This window comes from Phyllobates terribilis, unplaced genomic scaffold (genome assembly GCF_046119375.1).
Source record: "Phyllobates terribilis strain yellow unplaced genomic scaffold, ASM4611937v1 Scaffold_9__5_contigs__length_417890890, whole genome shotgun sequence".
NCBI lineage: Eukaryota > Metazoa > Chordata > Amphibia > Anura > Dendrobatidae > Phyllobates > Phyllobates terribilis.
Genome location: NW_027362769.1, coordinates 54,609,538 through 54,628,147, shown reverse-complemented (window position 1 = coordinate 54,628,147; position 18,610 = coordinate 54,609,538). Strand labels below are relative to the sequence as shown.

The window sequence follows — 18,610 nt, the reverse complement described above, 5'->3', positions numbered from 1 at the left end:
CATTTTGGATTAAAAAAAAAATCAAGCAAATTTCCCAAACATATTGTGTGCAGGTCATCAAAAATATTATTTAACATCCAATATAGATTCCCCAATAACCAAAAGTGCAGCTCACCCACTACTATTCACAACTGTGCATTTAAGAAGGTTAAAAGTGAATATGTCACAGCTGATGCAGACTCCAAAAGTTAGAGTCTGCTACTGTCTGTAACACGTAGAGCTCCTTATAGCGCCTTTCATGCAGTGAGAAGCACTGAGATGGCTGGTATTCTTTCATTAGCTGTCAAGGAGACTTGTATGATTCTGAAACATATGGGCCCCAATTCATCAAGCAGTTTTTCCCATAATTCTGGCATTAAAAGCTACTGGAAATGTCCCAAAGCTGGGACTGGTGTTTGTATGACAGTCCCAGTCAGGTTCACTAACCTTTTAAAAAATGTCGGGCTGGGGCTTGGCCAAGCACACCCCTCAAATCCATCATAATTCTCGTCACAAAAGTGGAGTAAATTATAACTTGCGTAAATTTCTGGCGGAGGCACACATGAAGGGAGCAGTGAAATAAGATGTGCCTAATTCACGAAAAATGCCAATCTTAACGAATCAGGGCCATTGTATTTCAACACAAACGCATTTTAAGAATTTTCTTTTTGGTGTTCTTTGAGTTTCTTTTTTATGTGTCACTCCTTTAATCCCTGCTTTAGACACAAAATATTGTAAGATTTTTGCCAGTAGTGGTAATTTTATTGCATTTATATGTGTAAATATAATTTTTCCATCTTAATTTTAAATTGCTTCCCTACAGTTATTATGACTTCTCTCCAATCAGGCACCTGTCAGACTTTTGGAAACCTTTCGTATTCCACCATGGTGGCTTCAGAAATAATTGTCACTAAGAATTGTATTGTATTTCTATTCAGTTTGACATCGTTTTGAAATTGATGTCTATGTTTGCCCATATGATATTTATTATTTGTCAATCACTCCTGATATTTTATTTGTAGATCACATCTTCTGACAAAGCACCAGAGCATCTCAGCGCCATCAAATCTTTTGAGACGAAAGTACCAAAAACGTTACAGATTTTCCAGGTAACATTTTAGAGAATCAGGTTCAGTTTCTTTCTAGCATAGGTTCACTTTGTACATTTTACCAGGCGAGTTATGCTGCCCAAATGTCAGGCAGAATGAATCATGTACAGGCTCCCTAATTGCAAGTTTTAAGGATGCCATACACATTAGACTAAAGTCATCTGAATCCCCCAATATCAACGGGTTAGGTCGACAGTCTTATGTGTATGGGGATCCTGGACAGATGATTGTTGGGGTGAGATAAGGATCCAGCATATCCAATTTCAGCTTGCCTATCCTTTTTTTTCTCTATAGATCAGCCACACGGCTCTCTCATAGAGAACACAGGAGCACTCGGCGTATGGGGGAGTTGGCGAGAAAGCTGTCTGGCAAACGATCAGCCGAATCATTGTTCAGCGGACAGCCATCTAAAGTGTACGAGGGTCTTAATCTGAAATGTGTCTCCCTAAACACAAGAAGTGAGAGACCTGTACATCTAGCCTAACCAGGGGGGGAGATTTATTCATTTTATCGCTTCTAGTTTAAGAACAGATCATTAAAATGATTAGCCTAGATAAAGACCTTTAAACTAATAGCTAGAAATGTGCCTATTTCCCAATAAATAACCATTGGTTGTAGTGACAGATGTTATTGACGCGCCCCCAGGGCCGTGGGGTACTCGGCAGCCGGGCCTCTGGTTGCTGGGGGATATCACGGTGGCTGGCCGGGTCCGTGACCCAGGGCGGTCAGTGCAAAAGGGGGATAACTTGTGTTATATGGGGTTTTGGGGATTATTCGTGACGCCACCTGTGGTGTCTGGTGAGGATCACCAGCGCTGCAACAGTCCTCTGAGGCAGATGATAGGGCAGCTTGAGATGGAATGGCTCCCCACAGGTGGAGCACGCCTCAGGGCAGTGTAATTGAATGGAGGTGCGCTGGGCATTGTAGTGCAGGGAAGGAAATGGCACCGGCGGAATAAAGGAGCGGAGGCAGTTCAGTGCAGTCTTCCAAGATTTACTCACAGTTCTCCACAGGTGCACTGCACTGGTGCAAGCCTCCAGTGTCGCACTGCATTCACCGGGCAGGGGTTCAGTCTTTCCTCAGGCAATTCGGGTGTACCTGGCAGAACCCCACTTTCTTATGTACCTCTCTAGACCGACTTCACGCTGGGTCTTTACTCCCTCCTGCCCTGCGCTTCCCACTGTGAATCCTGTTCGGGTGCTGCTAGGTCCTCCCTGTCCATCGGAGTTGCACAGACCTGCTTGACCTCACTTGGATTGAAGTGGGAGTTTGGCTCCTGGCTATAGAAGTCAGAAGCCTCTGTTTTTTCCAGCCGAGGCTTGAAGCTGCACGACTGGGCCAGGGGCCGGTCCCCTTCTTGCGGCCTAGATCCTCCTGACACTTGGCAGGTTCGGGGTGCACTCGCCGTACTCCCCTAGGATCCCTTCTGTAGAACAGAGCTTACTCCCTGCTCCTCTCCTGAGCCTCAGTCCTGGGCCCTTGTAGTGGAGCAGAGCTCCTACAGAAACACTGCTCCCAGACTGTTCCTCTGAACTGTCCCTATACCAACTCACCAACTACCGTTAAGATGTCTACCTTTTTATATATCTACTGTATGAGTTCTCCCATGAGCTACTTCCTCCACCCACACCCACTACTGGTTCCCTCTAACTTTGGGTTCCCCCCACCCCAGCCAGAGTCAGGGCTCAGCAGAAAACTACATTGCGTCTTGCCCCTCCTGCTGGCCTGGGGTAGTGTAGTGTTGGATGCAGGTGTTGGGGTCCCGGGCAGCACTCCCTCCTTACCTGAGAGAAGGGAGACACCACACCTCTGGGTGAGGTGCAGTACCTCTGTGGCGACCGAACCCTCAGGGGCGCCACATTATAAATATCTCTATTCTTTACTGCAGAGCACTACTCTTAGCAGAACACGTATAATTGCAGAGGCTGAAATTACTACTGACATCTACAGCCTAAATTGACTTGTCGCTTTGTGTTTTTTCTGTTTTGTTTTTCGTTTTTTTTTGCAGTGTGTGCATGAGATTTTTAAAATTGCTGACACTGTAAAATGCCGTTGATTGACAAGTGAAAAATTGGCAGCATTTTTGCTAAGTAAGAAAATAACCTTAGAGTATAGGTAACAGGTGAGTCCAAACAATGTCCAAACAAACGAGAGTTGGTCAGTGCGCTGCCGTGTGCACATCAGACCGCACACAAACAATGCGCTGACCAATATAAGTCAATGTGCTAGTGCACATGAACAATTTCATCTGTGTGAAAGAAATCACAGAATGCACTAGCCCAGGGGTGGACGATTAACCCCTTTACCCCCGAGGGTGATTTGCACGTTAATGACCAGGCCAATTTTTACAATTCTGACCACTGTCACTTTATGAGGTAATTACTCTGAAACGCTTCAACGGATCCTGCTGATTCTGAGAATGTTTTTTCGTGACATATTGTACTTCATGATAGTGGTAAAATTTCTTCGATATCACTTGCGTTTATTTGTGAAAAAATTGGAAATTTGGCGAAAATTTTGAAAATTTCACAATTTTCAAAATTTGAAGTTTTATTCCATTAAATCAGAGAGATACAGTACAGACCAAAAGTTTGGACACGCCTTCTCATTTAAAGATTTTTCTGTATTTTCATGACTATGAAAATTGTACATTCACACTGAAGGCATCAAAACTATGAATTAACACATGTGGAATTATATACTTAACAAAAAAGTGTGAAACAACTGAAAATATGTCTTATATTCTAGGTTCTTCAAAGTAGCCACCTTTTGCTTTGATGACTGCTTTGCACACTCTTGCCATTCTCTTGATGAGCTTCAAGAGGTAGTCACCGGAAATGGTTTTCACTTCACAGGTGTGCCCTGTCAGGTTTAATAAGTGGGATTTCTTGCCTTATAAATGGGGTTGGGTTATGTGTTAATTCATAGTTTTGATGCCTTCAGTGTGAATGCACAATTTTCAAAGTCATGAAAATACAGAAAAATCTTTAAATGAGAAGGTGTGTCCAAACTTTTGGCCTGTACTGTATGTCACACAAAATAGTTAATAAATAACATTTCCCACATGTCTACTTTACATCAGCACAATTTTGGAACCAAAAATTTTTTTTATTAGTGCGCTATAAGGGTTAAAAGTTGATCAGCGATTTCTCATTTTTCCAACAAAATTTACAAAACCATGTTTTTAGGGACCACATCACATTTGAAGTGACTTTGAGGGGCCTTTATGACATAAAATACCCAAAAGTGACACCATTCTAAAAACTGCACCCCTCAAGGTGCTCAAAACCGCATTCAAGAAGTTTATTAACCCTTCACGTGCTTCACAGGAATTTCTGGAATGGGGAAGAAAAAAATTAACATTTAACTTTTTTCACAAAAATGTTACTTTAGACCCCAATTTTTTTATTTTTGCAGGGGTAACAGGAAAAAATGGACCCCAAAATTTCTTGTGCAATTTCCCCTGAGTACGCAGATACCCCATACGTGGGGAAAAAACACTGTTTGGGTGCACAGCAGGGCTCAGAAGGGAAGGAGCGCCATTTGACTTTTTGAATGTAAAATTTGCTTGAATAATTAGCGGACGCCATGTTTTGTTTGCAGAGCCCTTGATGTGCCTAAACAGTTGAAACCCCCCACAAGTGACACCATTTTGGAAACTACACCCCTCAGGAAACTAATCTAGATGTATGGTGAGCATCTTGAAACCCCAGGTGCTTCACAGAAGTTTATAACATGGAGCCGTGAAAATAAAATTTTCACATTTTTCCCATAAAAATATTTTTCAGCCCCCAGTTTTGCATTTTCATAAGGGTAACAGGAGAAATTGCACCATGCAACTTGTTGTGCAATCTCTCTTGAGTAAGTCGATACCCCATATGTGGGGGAAAACCACTGTTTGGGCGCATGGCAGGGTTCGGAAGGGAAAGAGCGCCATTTGACTTTTTGAATGTAAAATTTGCTTGAATAATTAGCGGATGTGCCCATGATGTGGGAAACCCCCACTAGTGACACCATTTTGGAAACTAGACCCCTGAGGGAACTTATCTAGATGTGTGGTGAGCACCCTTAACCCCCAGGTGCTTCACAGAAGTTTAGAACATGAAGTCGTGAAAATAAAAACATCTAACTTTTTCCACAAAAAATGATCTTTTTGCCCCAATTTTTTTAGTTTCACAAGGGTAAGAGGAGAAAATGGAACCTAAAAACTGTTGTGCAATTTCTCCTGAGTACGCCGATACCCCATATGTGGGGAAAATACACTGTTTGGGCGCACGTCAGAGTTCAGAAGGGAAGGAGCACTGTGTGACTTTTTGAACGCAAAATTGCCTGGAATCAAGAGCGGACGCCATGTCGCATTTCGGGAGCCCCTGATGTGCCAAAATAGTGTAAACCCCCCACAAGTGACCCCATTTCGGAAAGTAGACCCCTCAAGAATTTTATCAAGGGGTATAGTGTACATTTTGAACCCAAAGGTACGACAGAATTTGATAACATTAGGTCTTCATATTGAATAAGTTGTCATTAGTCTTGAGCGAAAGTGCTCGCTACTTGAGTTTGCATCGGGTACTCGGGTATTCACCAAGTATCGCAGGTGCTCGAATGACATGCTCGAGTCCCCGCCCCGCATGTTTCACGGTTGTTAGACACCCAAAAAAACCATGCGGGGATCGCTCGTGCATGGCAGGCGATCCCAGCAACGTTTTTCTTGGCCGCGAAGCATATGGGGCAGAGACTCGAGCATGTCACTTGAGCACCCGCGATACTCAGTGCATACCCGAGTACCCGATGCAAACTCAAGTAGCGAGCACTTGCGCTCAACACTGGTCACCATATTGTCATAATTTTTTTTTTCTTTACTTTTTCTTCGTGTGGTATAAGTGACAGCTGTCACACACTAAAAGACGCTTTTTTTGCAAAGACTAGTGTTTGCATCACCATATTTTGAGAGCTATAATATTTCCATATTTTGGCCGACAGAGTCATGTGATGGCTTGTTTTTTGCGGGACAAGTTGACGTTTTTATTGGTACCATTTTCGGGCACGTGACATTTTTTGATCGCTTTCTATTCTGATTTTTGGGAGGAAGAATAAACAAAAAACAACAATTTAGGAATTGTTTTTTTTGCGTTTTTTTTATGCCGTTCTGCGTGTGGTAAAATTGATAATGTAGCGTTATACTTCGGGTCAGTGCACTTACGGCGGTACCGCATTTATATAGTTTTTTTATGTTTTGCCGCTTTTACACAATAAAAACGATTTTCTAGAAAAAAATAATTTTTTTGTATCGCTTTATTCTGAGAGCTATAACTTTTTTTTTTTCGGACAATGGAGCTGTGTGGTGGGTTGTTTTTTGCAGCACAAGATGACGTTTTCAGCGGTAACATTTTTATTTACATTCGTCTTTTTGATTACGTGTTATTCCATTTTTTGTTTGGCAGTATGATGATAAAGCATTGCTTTTTGCTTCGTTTTTTATTTATTTATTTTACCGTGTTCACTAAATGGGTTAACTAGTGGAACAGTTTTATAGGTCAGGTCGTTCCGGAAGCGGCGATACTAAATGTGTGTACTTTTATTGTTTTTTTTGTTTTTTTCATAATAAATAAATATTATGGGTTCAATATATTTTTCTTTTTTATGGGATTCTTTTTTTATTTTTTTTTTATATTTTTACATTTTTTTTTTTTTTTTTCACTTTTCTACTTTTTTTTTTACTTTTACACATTGTCCCACTATGGGACTTTCACTTTTTGCAGCCTGATCGGCTGCATGGCATAGAGAGCAGCAGCTCCCTTTGTCATGCAGCCTGTCAGTGCTGCACACAGGGGAGACATTGCTTTGGTCGCACACTGCGCATGACCAAACTAACGTCCTGCCTCCTGGTGACCCGGATGTTGTCATGACGACATCGGGTCGTCATGGTAACATCCGGAAGCCACCGCAGACATCGCTGTACGCAGGCAGGAGAGGTGAGTATACCGATCACCTCCCCCTTGCCACCTCAATGCTGCGATCGACTTCGATCGCAGCATTGTGGGGGTTAATGTGTCGGGAGCGGTGCGGGACCACTCCCAGCACATAGCACCGGGTGTCAGCTGTGACAATCAGCTGACACCCGGCGGGGATCGCCCCGCACCGCTTGTGTACGGGCGCGATCGCAGCGCGCGTAATAATACGTAGCTGGTCCATAAGTCCCAGGGCACAGCAACGTGCTATTACTGACATGGTTGGAAAGGGGTTAATTTTCCCAAGGGGCCGCATGAGAGATCGTGACTGTTGTGGAGGCCGAACCAATAGGCTGAAATTTATTCTGCTCAATATTAAAATTAACATATTAATTAAAATAATTATTTTATATTAATATTAATTGTATCACTTAATATTGAGCAGAATTAAGTATGCTGACATCCCCCTATATACCGTATGAGCCCACACACAGCCCCCCTATATACAGCATAAGCCCCCACATAGCCTCCTGCATACAGCATGAGCCACCCCATTGCCCCCTGTATACAGCATGAGCCCCCACATAGCCTCCTGTATACAGCATGAGCCCGCACATAGCCTCCTATATACAGCATGAGCCCCCACATAGCCTCCTGCAGACAGCATGAGCCCCCACAAAGCCTCCTGTATACAGCGTGAGCCCCCACATATACTCCTATACACAGCATGAGCCCCCACATAGCCTCCCATATACAGCATGGACCCCCACATAGTCTCTCATATACAGCATGAGCCATTCATAGCCTCCCATATACAGTTTGAGCCCCCCATAGCCTCTCATACAGCATGAGCCCCCACATAGCCTCCCATGTATAGCTTGAGCCCACATATACAGCTTGAGCCCCATATAGCCTCCCATATACAGCATGAGCCCCACATAACCTCCCTATATACAGCGTGAGCCATATTTAGCCTCTTATATACAGTGTGATCCCTACATAGCCTATTATATACTGTGTGAGCCCCATATACCCTCCCATATACAGTGTGAACCCCCACATAGTCTCCTATGTACATACAAACATCCCATACACATGAAAAAAAACTCCACATACTCACCTTGCTCCCATTCCCCCGGCGCTCTGCTCCTGTCTCCAGTGCACTGACTCTCCGCTGTGCACAGCTGACACAGTGAAATGATATCATTGCGTCAGCTGTCTCACATGTTAATTGGTGGAAAAAGGGACCAGCGGCCGCTCCTCCACCAATGTATTCACCGCTGTCTGCATCTCGAAGATGCGGATAGCGGTGACGGCAGGCTGGGGAGGGCACTGTGTGGCCTGTGGGGCACTGTTTCAGCCATTTAGCTGTCTCGGTCTGCAGGCTGGACTGGAACAGCCAAAGGACCGGATGTGTCTCTCGGGTCGCACTTTGCCCAGGTCTGCACTAGCCTAATTCAATTATTGGAGATGACAGTGTGTCTTCAGTGGCACATTGCTCACACGCCTTTCTGCAATGCGGACAAATAGAGATTTTCATAGAAGCAGTCACAATAGTGCTATGTTCTTAGATTAATTGAAAAACTCCCATTATTCACTTACCAATGCACTTGGCAATATTCTCCTCCTCTCACCTGACTATATAATTAACAATTAGCTTATCAACAGGAATTCGCTTAAAGAGTAACCGTCGATTAAAGGATAACTCCAGTAGTCATCCATCAGTTGACATTATCTTACATTAAATTGTCACAAAAACACTTCTCAGCATGTGACATGGGTGCAACTGCATGGGGTTGATCTATCTCCACTCACCCAATCTTGCATAAGAAAAAAATCAGGGTTTACATCTATAATCCTGTTGTCTGCTGATATTGAAAGTAACTGGTCTCAGGCTGTGGGAGTGCCATTTAAAATTGCAGACAATCAACTGGATTAATGAAAATAGTAGACAAATTTGCACATTCCAATTCCTTGTATAAAAATATCCAAATTTTATTCCATCTTGAGCAAAAAAAACACCAAGTTGAATTATTGCGTACATTCCATAGAGAACATTTGACGCCTTCCTGGCGTGTAGCCGCACTTAGTCATAGTGAATAATAAACACCTAAAACTAGAAACAATTTAAAACCCTCAGCAGCCTATCCACAGCAAGTACCGTAAATCAGGATGATGACAATTGGAAGCATATACAGGTGCGTCTCACAAAATTATAATATCATCAAAAAGTTAATTTATTTCAGTTCTTCATTACAAAAAGTGAAATTTATATATTATATGGAGTCATTACAAACAGAGTGATCTATTCCAAGTGTTTATTTCTGTTAATGTTGATGATTATGGCTTACAGCCAATGAAAACACATAAGTCATTATCTCAGTAAATTAGAATAATTAACAAAAAACACCTGCAAAGGCTTCCTAAGCGTTTAAAAAGGAACCTTAGTATGTTTCAGTAGGCTCCACAATCATCGGGAAGACTGCTGACTTGACAGATGTCCAGAAGGCAGTCATTGACACACTCCACAAATAGGGTAAGCCACAAAAGGTCATTGCTAAAGAAGCTGGCTGTTCAGAGTGCTGTATCCAAGCATATTAATGAAAAGTTGAGTGGAAGGAAAAAGTGTGGTAGAAAAAGGGGCACAAGCAACCGGGATAACTGCAGCCTTGAAAGGATAGTTAAGAAAAGGCCATTCAAAAATTTGGGGGAGATTCACAAGGAGTAGACTGCTGCTGGAGTCATTGCTTCAAGAGCCAGCACACACAGACGTATCCAGGACATGGGCTACAAGTGTCGCATTCCTTGTGTGGAGCCACTCATGACCAATAGACAACGCCAGAAAGCCTCTTACCTGGCCAAGGAGAAAAAGACCTGGACTGTTGCTCAGTGGTCCAAGGTGTTGTTTTCAGATGAAAGTAAATTTTGCATTTCACTTGGAAATCAAGGTCCCAGGGTCTGGAGGAAGAGTGGAGAGGCCACAATCCAAGCTGCTTGAGGTCTAGTGTGAAGTTTCCACAATCAGTGATGGTTTGGGGAGCAATGTCATCTGCTGGTGTAGGTCCATTGTGTTTTATCAAGATCTAAGTCAGCACAGCCGTCTACCAGGAAATTTTAGAGCACTTTATGCTTCCCTCTGCTGACAAGCTTTTTGGAGATGGAAATTTAATTCTCCAGCTGGACTTGGCACCTGTCCACACTGCCAAAAGTACCAATACCTGGTTTAAAAACAACAGTATCACTGTGCTTGATTGGCTAGCAAACTCCCCTGACCTTAACCCCATAGAGAATCTATGGGGTATTGTCAAGAGGAAGATGAGAGACACCAGACCCAACAATGCAGATGAGCTGAAGGCTGCTATCAAAGCAACCTGGGCTTCCAGAACACCTCAGCAGTGCCACAGGCTGATCGCCTCCATGCCACGCCGCATTGATGCAGTAATTGATGCAAGGGAGCCCCGACCAAGTATTGAGTGCATTTACTGAACATACATTTCAGTAGGCCAATATTTCGGATTTTAAAAAAATGTAAAAAAAAATTTCAAGCTGGTGTTATAGAGTATTCTAATTTACTGAGATAATGACTTTTGTGAATTCATTGGCTGTAACCCATAATCATCAACATTAACAGAAATAAACACTTGAAATAGATCACTCTGTTTGTAATGACTCTATATAATATGAGTTTCACTTTTTGTATTGAACGGAAATAAATTAACTTTTTGATGATATTCTAATTTTGTGAGAAGCACCTGTATGTAACTAAAAATTGTACCACTCAAAAATCACTATATGGCCACATTCATACATTCAGTATTTGGTCAGTATTTTACATCACTGTTAGAGATGAGCGTTGTTCGATTCGAATTGTTCGCCAATCTCAAATTCGAGCTGTTTTGGGCGGTGTTCGAGCCGTTCGGCGAACACGAACGATTTGAGAAAAATTCGGCTGTTCGAGGTTATGTTCGATAACTGTTCGTGCACCAAAATCATAACTGGATTTTTTTTCAGTAATGATGAAAATTAATGTTAATATGCAGTTTGAGTGTACAGCGGGGCGGGGGGAGTGGCAGGGGATGGATCTCTGCAGGAATAATGAAGATCTCCATTTTTTTTCTCTTTCCCGCATTTACAGTGGGGAGGTGCAATCTGTCAGCCTATCAGCAGCGCACACACGGAGCGAAGTGCTTTTTTTCACACAAGTGTAGCACCCTGAGGATTCGGCTGCTACAGGGGTATTGCACCTCAAGCCAGAGGTATGATATTCCACTCCCGGGTAAGGATGGAGTGTGGAACTGAGCTCAGTTAGCTGCATACACTACATACATCCCATTTCCGAGGGACAGACCGATGGTACTCCCACTAGGTATATGTGCAGGTACGACAGTGTCTGTCCCTGGCTGGAGTGGGAGGGGGGGTGGAACATCCCAGTAGTGTAGGGGCAGATAGGGGGAGCAGTCTGGGTAAGGCTAGGAGCTCATTGGGTGCTGGTCACCTGAGCTCACACATAGAGGGAGTATATAAGGTGGGAACCATCTTAGATCAGGGTCAGTCTTCTGTAGAGGGTTAGTCAGTCCTGAGAGAGGTCCAGGAGCGCCTGCAGAGAGAAGAGAGAGAGGAGAAGAGAAGGACCCAGAGGGGGAGAAGAAGGAACCCCAAGAACCCAGAATTAGACCAGAAGGGTGAAGGGTTGGCACGCAAGGGAACCGGATCCCAAATTAGTGGAGGAAAGAAACAACCCTCAGCTAAGAACCGGAGGCTGCGTCATTGCACGTGGAGCAGCCCCTCACCAAGTCCACAAGGAAGGCACACCAGGTATAGGGTCAGGGAACCCCGAAGAGGTGCACCCAACAAGAGGCCCGAGGGAGCCGGACATAAGTGGACCCCTGGTGAGAAAGGCCAGTAGAGAGGACAGTCAGAAAGGGAGCTCAGGACCACGCTCCAGAATTGCTTGGGGGTTGGCCGAGTCCAGGACCTGGTGGACGCAGCACGGCTCGGGCGGTCACTCAAGGCCAGAGTGACCAACAGAACAGCAGTAAGTAAAAACCCTGAACTGCACAGCCCGACTCTGAGTCTTCTTACCATCCACACTGCACCACCACTACCACCATCCTCTACACCTGACCCCCTGAGGCTATACCCCTCCCGTTGGGGGTTATACTATCACAGCTGCACACATACCACCAGCCTCAGCGGACCCTGCTGCAGCGGCGGCCTTATGACCGCAAATCAACGGGTGGCGTAGTCGACACTAAGAACACTAACAACATCTGTAAAGACTGCCACACACGGAGTTTGACACCCTGGGCACGGACCGGGTCACCGCCACTCGGAGACTACAACCCCCATCTGATCCGGCTCCGGGTATTCCCCCAAACAACACTGGCCCAGGGGGCGCGTCAACTTTGGCGTAGTCGGCAGGATAATGTGCCCGCAACAACCGGGTACTGCGTGCCTGAAGAAAAGTTCACCGTTACCTCAAAAAGAAGTCTCCCGCCGGTTCCGGAGGGTCCCCGCCAACGGACCCCATCACAGGTCGTTTCCCGCCGGTTGTCCGCCATTTGCAGCTTTTTCCCGCCATCCATGGAGTTTCCCGCCACTGGGAGACGATTCCCGCCATTTCCAAAGATTTCCCGCCTTGGAAGAGCGGACGCCATTATGGGCGTGCCAGAGGGTGGCAAGAGGCCACCTCCCATCGTGGGCCAGGTCGAAGAATGGCGCCAAAAGCGGAAACCGCGCCCACCAACAGAGACTGTGATGCTGGAAGTGTCCATCAGCGTGAGAGAACTGCCCCTGGAACTGACAATCACTAAGTTGCCCCGGGACCACCCTCAATGTGGGCGGAGACAGAACAAAGGAGTGAAGATGGGTGCAGCCTGGAGGAGTCTGGAGAGAGCGCACCCGGAGACAAGAAGTCTGGAGAAGAGTCCAGAGAAAGCGTACCCGGAGATGGAGGGAGAGACAGGCAGCACCGACCCAGTGGTCAGGAGCCTGCTGCAAGCAACAACCCCACTAGGCTTAGTGGAGATCCTAGCACAGCTCCCCCGAGACCGGGAGTGTGCACAGACCGCGCTGGAGGGCCTCGCACGGAGGATGGCCCAGGTGCAGCAAGACACGCTGACGGAGTGGAGCCGTGAGATGGCCCAGCAGACCGGAACCCGTCAGCGGAGCACGCCACCCGAGACAAGGAGACAGACCGCCTCTGAGGATGGCGCAGGAGGAATGAAGGCAGGAGACGGCGCCGAGAAGGGAGCCGAACGGACGGAGGCAGGTAAAGGGGACGTCTCTACCCCGAGCCGAGAAACCGTGTACCTGTCCCAGCTCCCCGTCGCAGAGCCCGAAATTCCCCCTGCCGTGCCCGTCGCTGCATCGTCACCATGCCAGACTAGGCCTCAAGCAGAAGCCGCGGCCGCGACCCCTGTGACGTCACGCGCCTCAACCCTGAGCGCGGCGAAGCAGGAAATACCACCGGCCTGGTCGCAAGGTCTAGTACCTCCGGGCGCCGCAATTCCAACAGCGCCCCCTACCTCCGCAGAGCCACCGGCCTGGTCGCTGGGCCAAGTAACCCCGGGCGCCGCCGTCTTCACGGTGCCCTTTACGTTCAGGGTACCCCAGGCCTGGTCGCAAGGCCTGGCGAACCCGGGCGCCGCTTCCACCACCGCGCCCTCAACATCTAGAGTACCGCACCTGGGTGAAGACTTGTTTGCCCAGCACACTTGCCCGGATGGGCAGCCCTTTGTATGGCCCCAGGAGTACTACCAACTGGAACTCCAAAGAGCAAGGCCCCTGTGCGAGCCCCTGATTCCGGCTCCGAAGCCCGTTAAAAGGACCCCGCTCCCGCTGGAAGAAGCGCAGTTCGAGTGGGACCCCACCGGAGGAGACCTCATGGGGTTCACTCAAGAAACGCGGGCAGCCGCAGCTGAACGTGCGGAGTGCTGCCGGCAGCAGTTAGAGGTCTTCGACCGGGAGAAGAGAGAGAGGCGGGTCCGAGAGCAGCGGCTGCAGGAACAGAGCGCAGAGCAGAAGAGCCGGACCAGGAGGAACCCCCGTGCAGCCCACGGTCCCCGTGCCACCGGGACTGTAATTAAATTCCAACTGCAGCACGGTTGGGGTTTCATCAGAGACCATCATACCCCCGGCGACGTCTTTGTAACCCGCAGAGACGTAGAAAGCCATCTGCCGGAGGGACACAGAGGTCGTGACCTGTACGTAGGGGACGAGGTCACGTTCACCCGGCACAAGTGTGCCAAAGGACCCTACGCCCTCCATGTGCATCGCCTGATGGAGGAGGAGCTGCGGTGTGAGGAGGAGCAAGAGGACCCGGACGGGTCTGAAGAAGGAGCAGGAGGACGCCGTCATTAAAGTACGATAAAGAGACTGTAAATAGTTACCCGTCAGGGTATAAGAACTGTTACTGCTGCTAGTTAAAATATAGTCCCCGTTGGGACCAGCAAATTGAACTGAAACCCGTGTGTCCCTATTCCCACTGACCGAGGACTGAGAGCGGTCATTCCTTTCCTAATACCTGGCCGAGGACTGAGAGCGGCCATATCTCACCTTGTATATAGTTGCGCTTTTTAAGGCGCCCCCTACTGGTTTTATAGGAAAGCCGTGTTTTTCTACCAGAGACAGTCGCACTTTACCCGGTCACAAGTTGCACCGTGGCCGGAGGAACAAGAATGTTTACTATGAAAAGTTTTATATGAAAAGTTTTATGCTGATGATATATATATAATGTTTTATATGTTTATGTTGTTACGAAAATTTGTATGTTTGTGGATGTTTTGTTTTCTTACAGCCCGAGGACGTGCTATGATTTACCAGGGGGGAATGTAGCACCCTGAGGATTCGGCTGCTACAGGGGTATTGCACCTCAAGCCAGAGGTGTGATATTCCACTCCCGGGTAAGGATGGAGTGTGGAACTGAGCTCAGTTAGCTGCATACACTACATACATCCCATTTCCGAGGGACAGACCGATGGTACTCCCACTAGGTATATGTGCAGGTACGACAGTGTCTGTCCCTGGCTGGAGTGGGAGGGGGGTGGAACATCCCAGTAGTGTAGGGGCAGATAGGGGGAGCAGTCTGGGTAAGGCTAGGAGCTCATTGGGTGCTGGTCACCTGAGCTCACACATAGAGGGAGTATATAAGGTGGGAACCATCTTAGATCAGGGTCAGTCTTCTGTAGAGGGTTAGTCAGTCCTGAGAGAGGTCCAGGAGCGCCTGCAGAGAGAAGAGAGAGAGGAGAAGAGAAGGACCCAGAGGGGGAGAAGAAGGAACCCCAAGAACCCAGAATTAGACCAGAAGGGTGAAGGGTTGGCACGCAAGGGAACCGGATCCCAAATTAGTGGAGGAAAGAAACAACCCTCAGCTAAGAACCGGAGGCTGCGTCATTGCACGTGGAGCAGCCCCTCACCAAGTCCACAAGGAAGGCACACCAGGTATAGGGTCAGGGAACCCCGAAGAGGTGCACCCAACAAGAGGCCCGAGGGAGCCGGACATAAGTGGACCCCTGGTGAGAAAGGCCAGTAGAGAGGACAGTCAGAAAGGGAGCTCAGGACCACGCTCCAGAATTGCTTGGGGGTTGGCCGAGTCCAGGACCTGGTGGACGCAGCACGGCTCGGGCGGTCACTCAAGGCCAGAGTGACCAACAGAACAGCAGTAAGTAAAAACCCTGAACTGCACAGCCCGACTCTGAGTCTTCTTACCATCCACACTGCACCACCACTACCACCATCCTCTACACCTGACCCCCTGAGGCTATACCCCTCCCGTTGGGGGTTATACTATCACAGCTGCACACATACCACCAGCCTCAGCGGACCCTGCTGCAGCGGCGGCCTTATGACCGCAAATCAACGGGTGGCGTAGTCGACACTAAGAACACTAACAACATCTGTAAAGACTGCCACACACGGAGTTTGACACCCTGGGCACGGACCGGGTCACCGCCACTCGGAGACTACAACCCCCATTTGATCCGGCTCCGGGTATTCCCCCAAACAACACTGGCCCAGGGGGCGCGTCACAAGCAAGGGCATGTGTCATTGGCAGTGTATGTCACATGTCCTTGCCCTATAAGACCAAGCCATTTTCCCCGTCGCCACCATTTTCTCACTGCTGCAGCTGCGTGTTAGACGGCACCGCTGTTGCTGTGTGCGCTATACCTTGTTAATTTCAAGCCAATTTTCGCACAAATCTACAGATAGCTTGGGAGTAGGGAATAGTTGTGATTGCAGTCCTTTTAAGGACTAGGTTACAGCATTTCCTACGACTTTTATCAGGCAGGTCTGTGCTCTTAAATAGATAGATTGTGGGAGTAAAGACTAATTGTAATTGCAGTCCTTTTCAGGACTAGGTTACATCAGTTCCTATCAGTTTTTGCCAGGCAGGTCTGTGCCAGTGCTGTGCAAGTTTTTTTCACAGCATTTGGCTGAATCTAGCAAAGCTAATCCTTTTTGGCCTATTGCAGAGTGTGTTAGTCAGTGGAGTAGCCTATCTGTGTTGCAAGATATACCACCTGTGTATAGAATACCAATTTTTTTACTGCACCTAGTGAAGTAAAATCTTTTGGGCATAGCATCATTCTATTAGTCCATCTATACTGACTAGAGATGAGCGGTGTTCGACTAGAACTGTTCGCCAATCTCAAATTCGAGCTGTTTTGGGCGGTGTTCGAGTTGTTCGACGAACCCGAACGATTTGCAAAAAATTCGGCTGTTCGAGGTTATGTTCGATAACTGTTCCTGCACCAAAAGCGTGTCCTGCATGTCTGGCGCTATTTAGAGCACCAATCATGCAGGGATTGTCTGCCACTCACTGCAATGTCACAGCCATGGTGGTTGTGGCATTACAGTGATTGCCCAAATCGATGGGAACAGTGCTCACAGTGAAACATGAAAAGCCGGCAATTCAGCTGCGGCATACACCTGTACCCGACAATTTAGAACCGAAAGAATAGAGCTTCACACATAGATTAGATAGATATAAACATGTCAGCCACATATATACGAAGTACAGTGAAAGTGCTGCTTACTGTACTTGTCATTTAGCGTAAAGGATTTATCAAAAAAAATAATAGTGTTTTCATGCACCGTCTCTTTAAGAAAGCCGGCAGGCAATTCAGCAGCGGTACCCGACAATTTATAACAGACAGAATAGAGCTTCACACATAGATTAAATAGATAGGAACATGTCAGCCACATATATACGAAGTACAGTGACAGTGTTGCTTACTGTACTTGTCATTTAGCGTAAAGGATTTATCAAAAAAAATAATAGTGTTTTCATGCACTGTCTCTTTAAAAAAGCCGGCCGGCAATTCAGCAGCGGTACCCGACAATTTATAACAGACAGAATAGAGCTTCACACATAGATTAGATAGATAGAAACATGTCAGTCACATATATATGAAGTACAGTGATAGTGTTGGTTACTGTTCTTGTCATTTAGTATTAAAATAAAGGATTTATTATTAAAAAAATTGGCGTGGGGTTCCCCTTAATTTTAGGCTCTAGCGGAGGTTAAGCAGACGGCTGGGGCAGATGTTTGAAGCCTGGGAAGGGGGTAATACCCACGGAGCTTCCCAGGCTACTAATATCAGCCCCCAGCTGAATACATAGCCTTTACTAGCTATTAAAATGGGGGACCCCCCCAAAAAAATGACGTGGGGTCCCCCCTAATTTAATAGCTAGCAAAAGCTAGGCAGACAGCTGGGGGCTGATATTAATAGCCCAGGAAGGGAGCCATGAATATTGGCCCCCTCCCAGGCTAGAAACACCAGCCGTCAGCCGCCCCAGAAATGGCGCATTCATAGGATGCGCCAATTCTGGCACTTAGCCTCGCTCTTCCACGCTGCCCTGGTGCGGTGGCAGGGGGTAATAGGGTTGGGGTTGATGTCAGCTTATAATGCCAGCTGACATCAAGCCCAGGTTAGTAATGGAGAGGCGTCTATAAGACACCCCCATTACTAACCCCATAGTCAAAGTTAAAAAAAACACAAACACCCAGAATAAAGTCCTTTAATTGAAATAAAGACACAATCCTTTATTGTTCTAAATTAAACCATACTTACCGTCACGCCCATTCCAGCTGAAGCCAACGATCTCCTGCAATAAAAGAAAAATAATAAAGCAACCTCATCCTTACCTTTCCATGGTTCCCACGACAGCTTCAGCTCTGCTACATCGAGATGACAGGCTGGACCGCAGCAGACCGCTGCCATCCAGCCTGTCATCCCGCAGACACTGAGAAGCGCAGGCTTGCTTGCGCTGCTCAGCGTCTCTCTGTGACGACATCCAGATGAGCCGAGTTCATGTCCAATGAACTCGGCTCACCTCATGCACGTCACTGACAGCGTGGGAAAATTCTCACGCTGAAGCGGTGATTGCAGGAGAATTCTCCCACGCTGTCAGTGACGTGCATAAGGTGAGCTCATGTCCAATGAACTCAGCTCACCTCCTGCACGTCACTGACAGCGTGGGAGAATTCTCCTGCACTCAGCGCTTCAGCGTGAGAATTCTCCCACGCTGAAGCGCTGAGTGCAGGAGAATTTTCCCACGCTGTCAGTGACG

The 18,610-nt window shown here is 46.9% G+C and overlaps 1 protein-coding gene across 1 annotated transcript in view; it reads left to right on the top strand.

The window, feature by feature from the left end:
- Window positions 1–18,610, top strand: part of LOC141161552 (aldehyde oxidase 1-like) — a 536,896-nt gene that overhangs the window by 174,526 nt on the left and 343,760 nt on the right. The window contains exon 16 of the mRNA XM_073646510.1: window positions 1,002–1,088. Coding sequence (XP_073502611.1) covers window positions 1,002–1,088 — 87 coding nt within the window. The remainder of the gene's footprint in view (window positions 1–1,001; window positions 1,089–18,610) is intronic.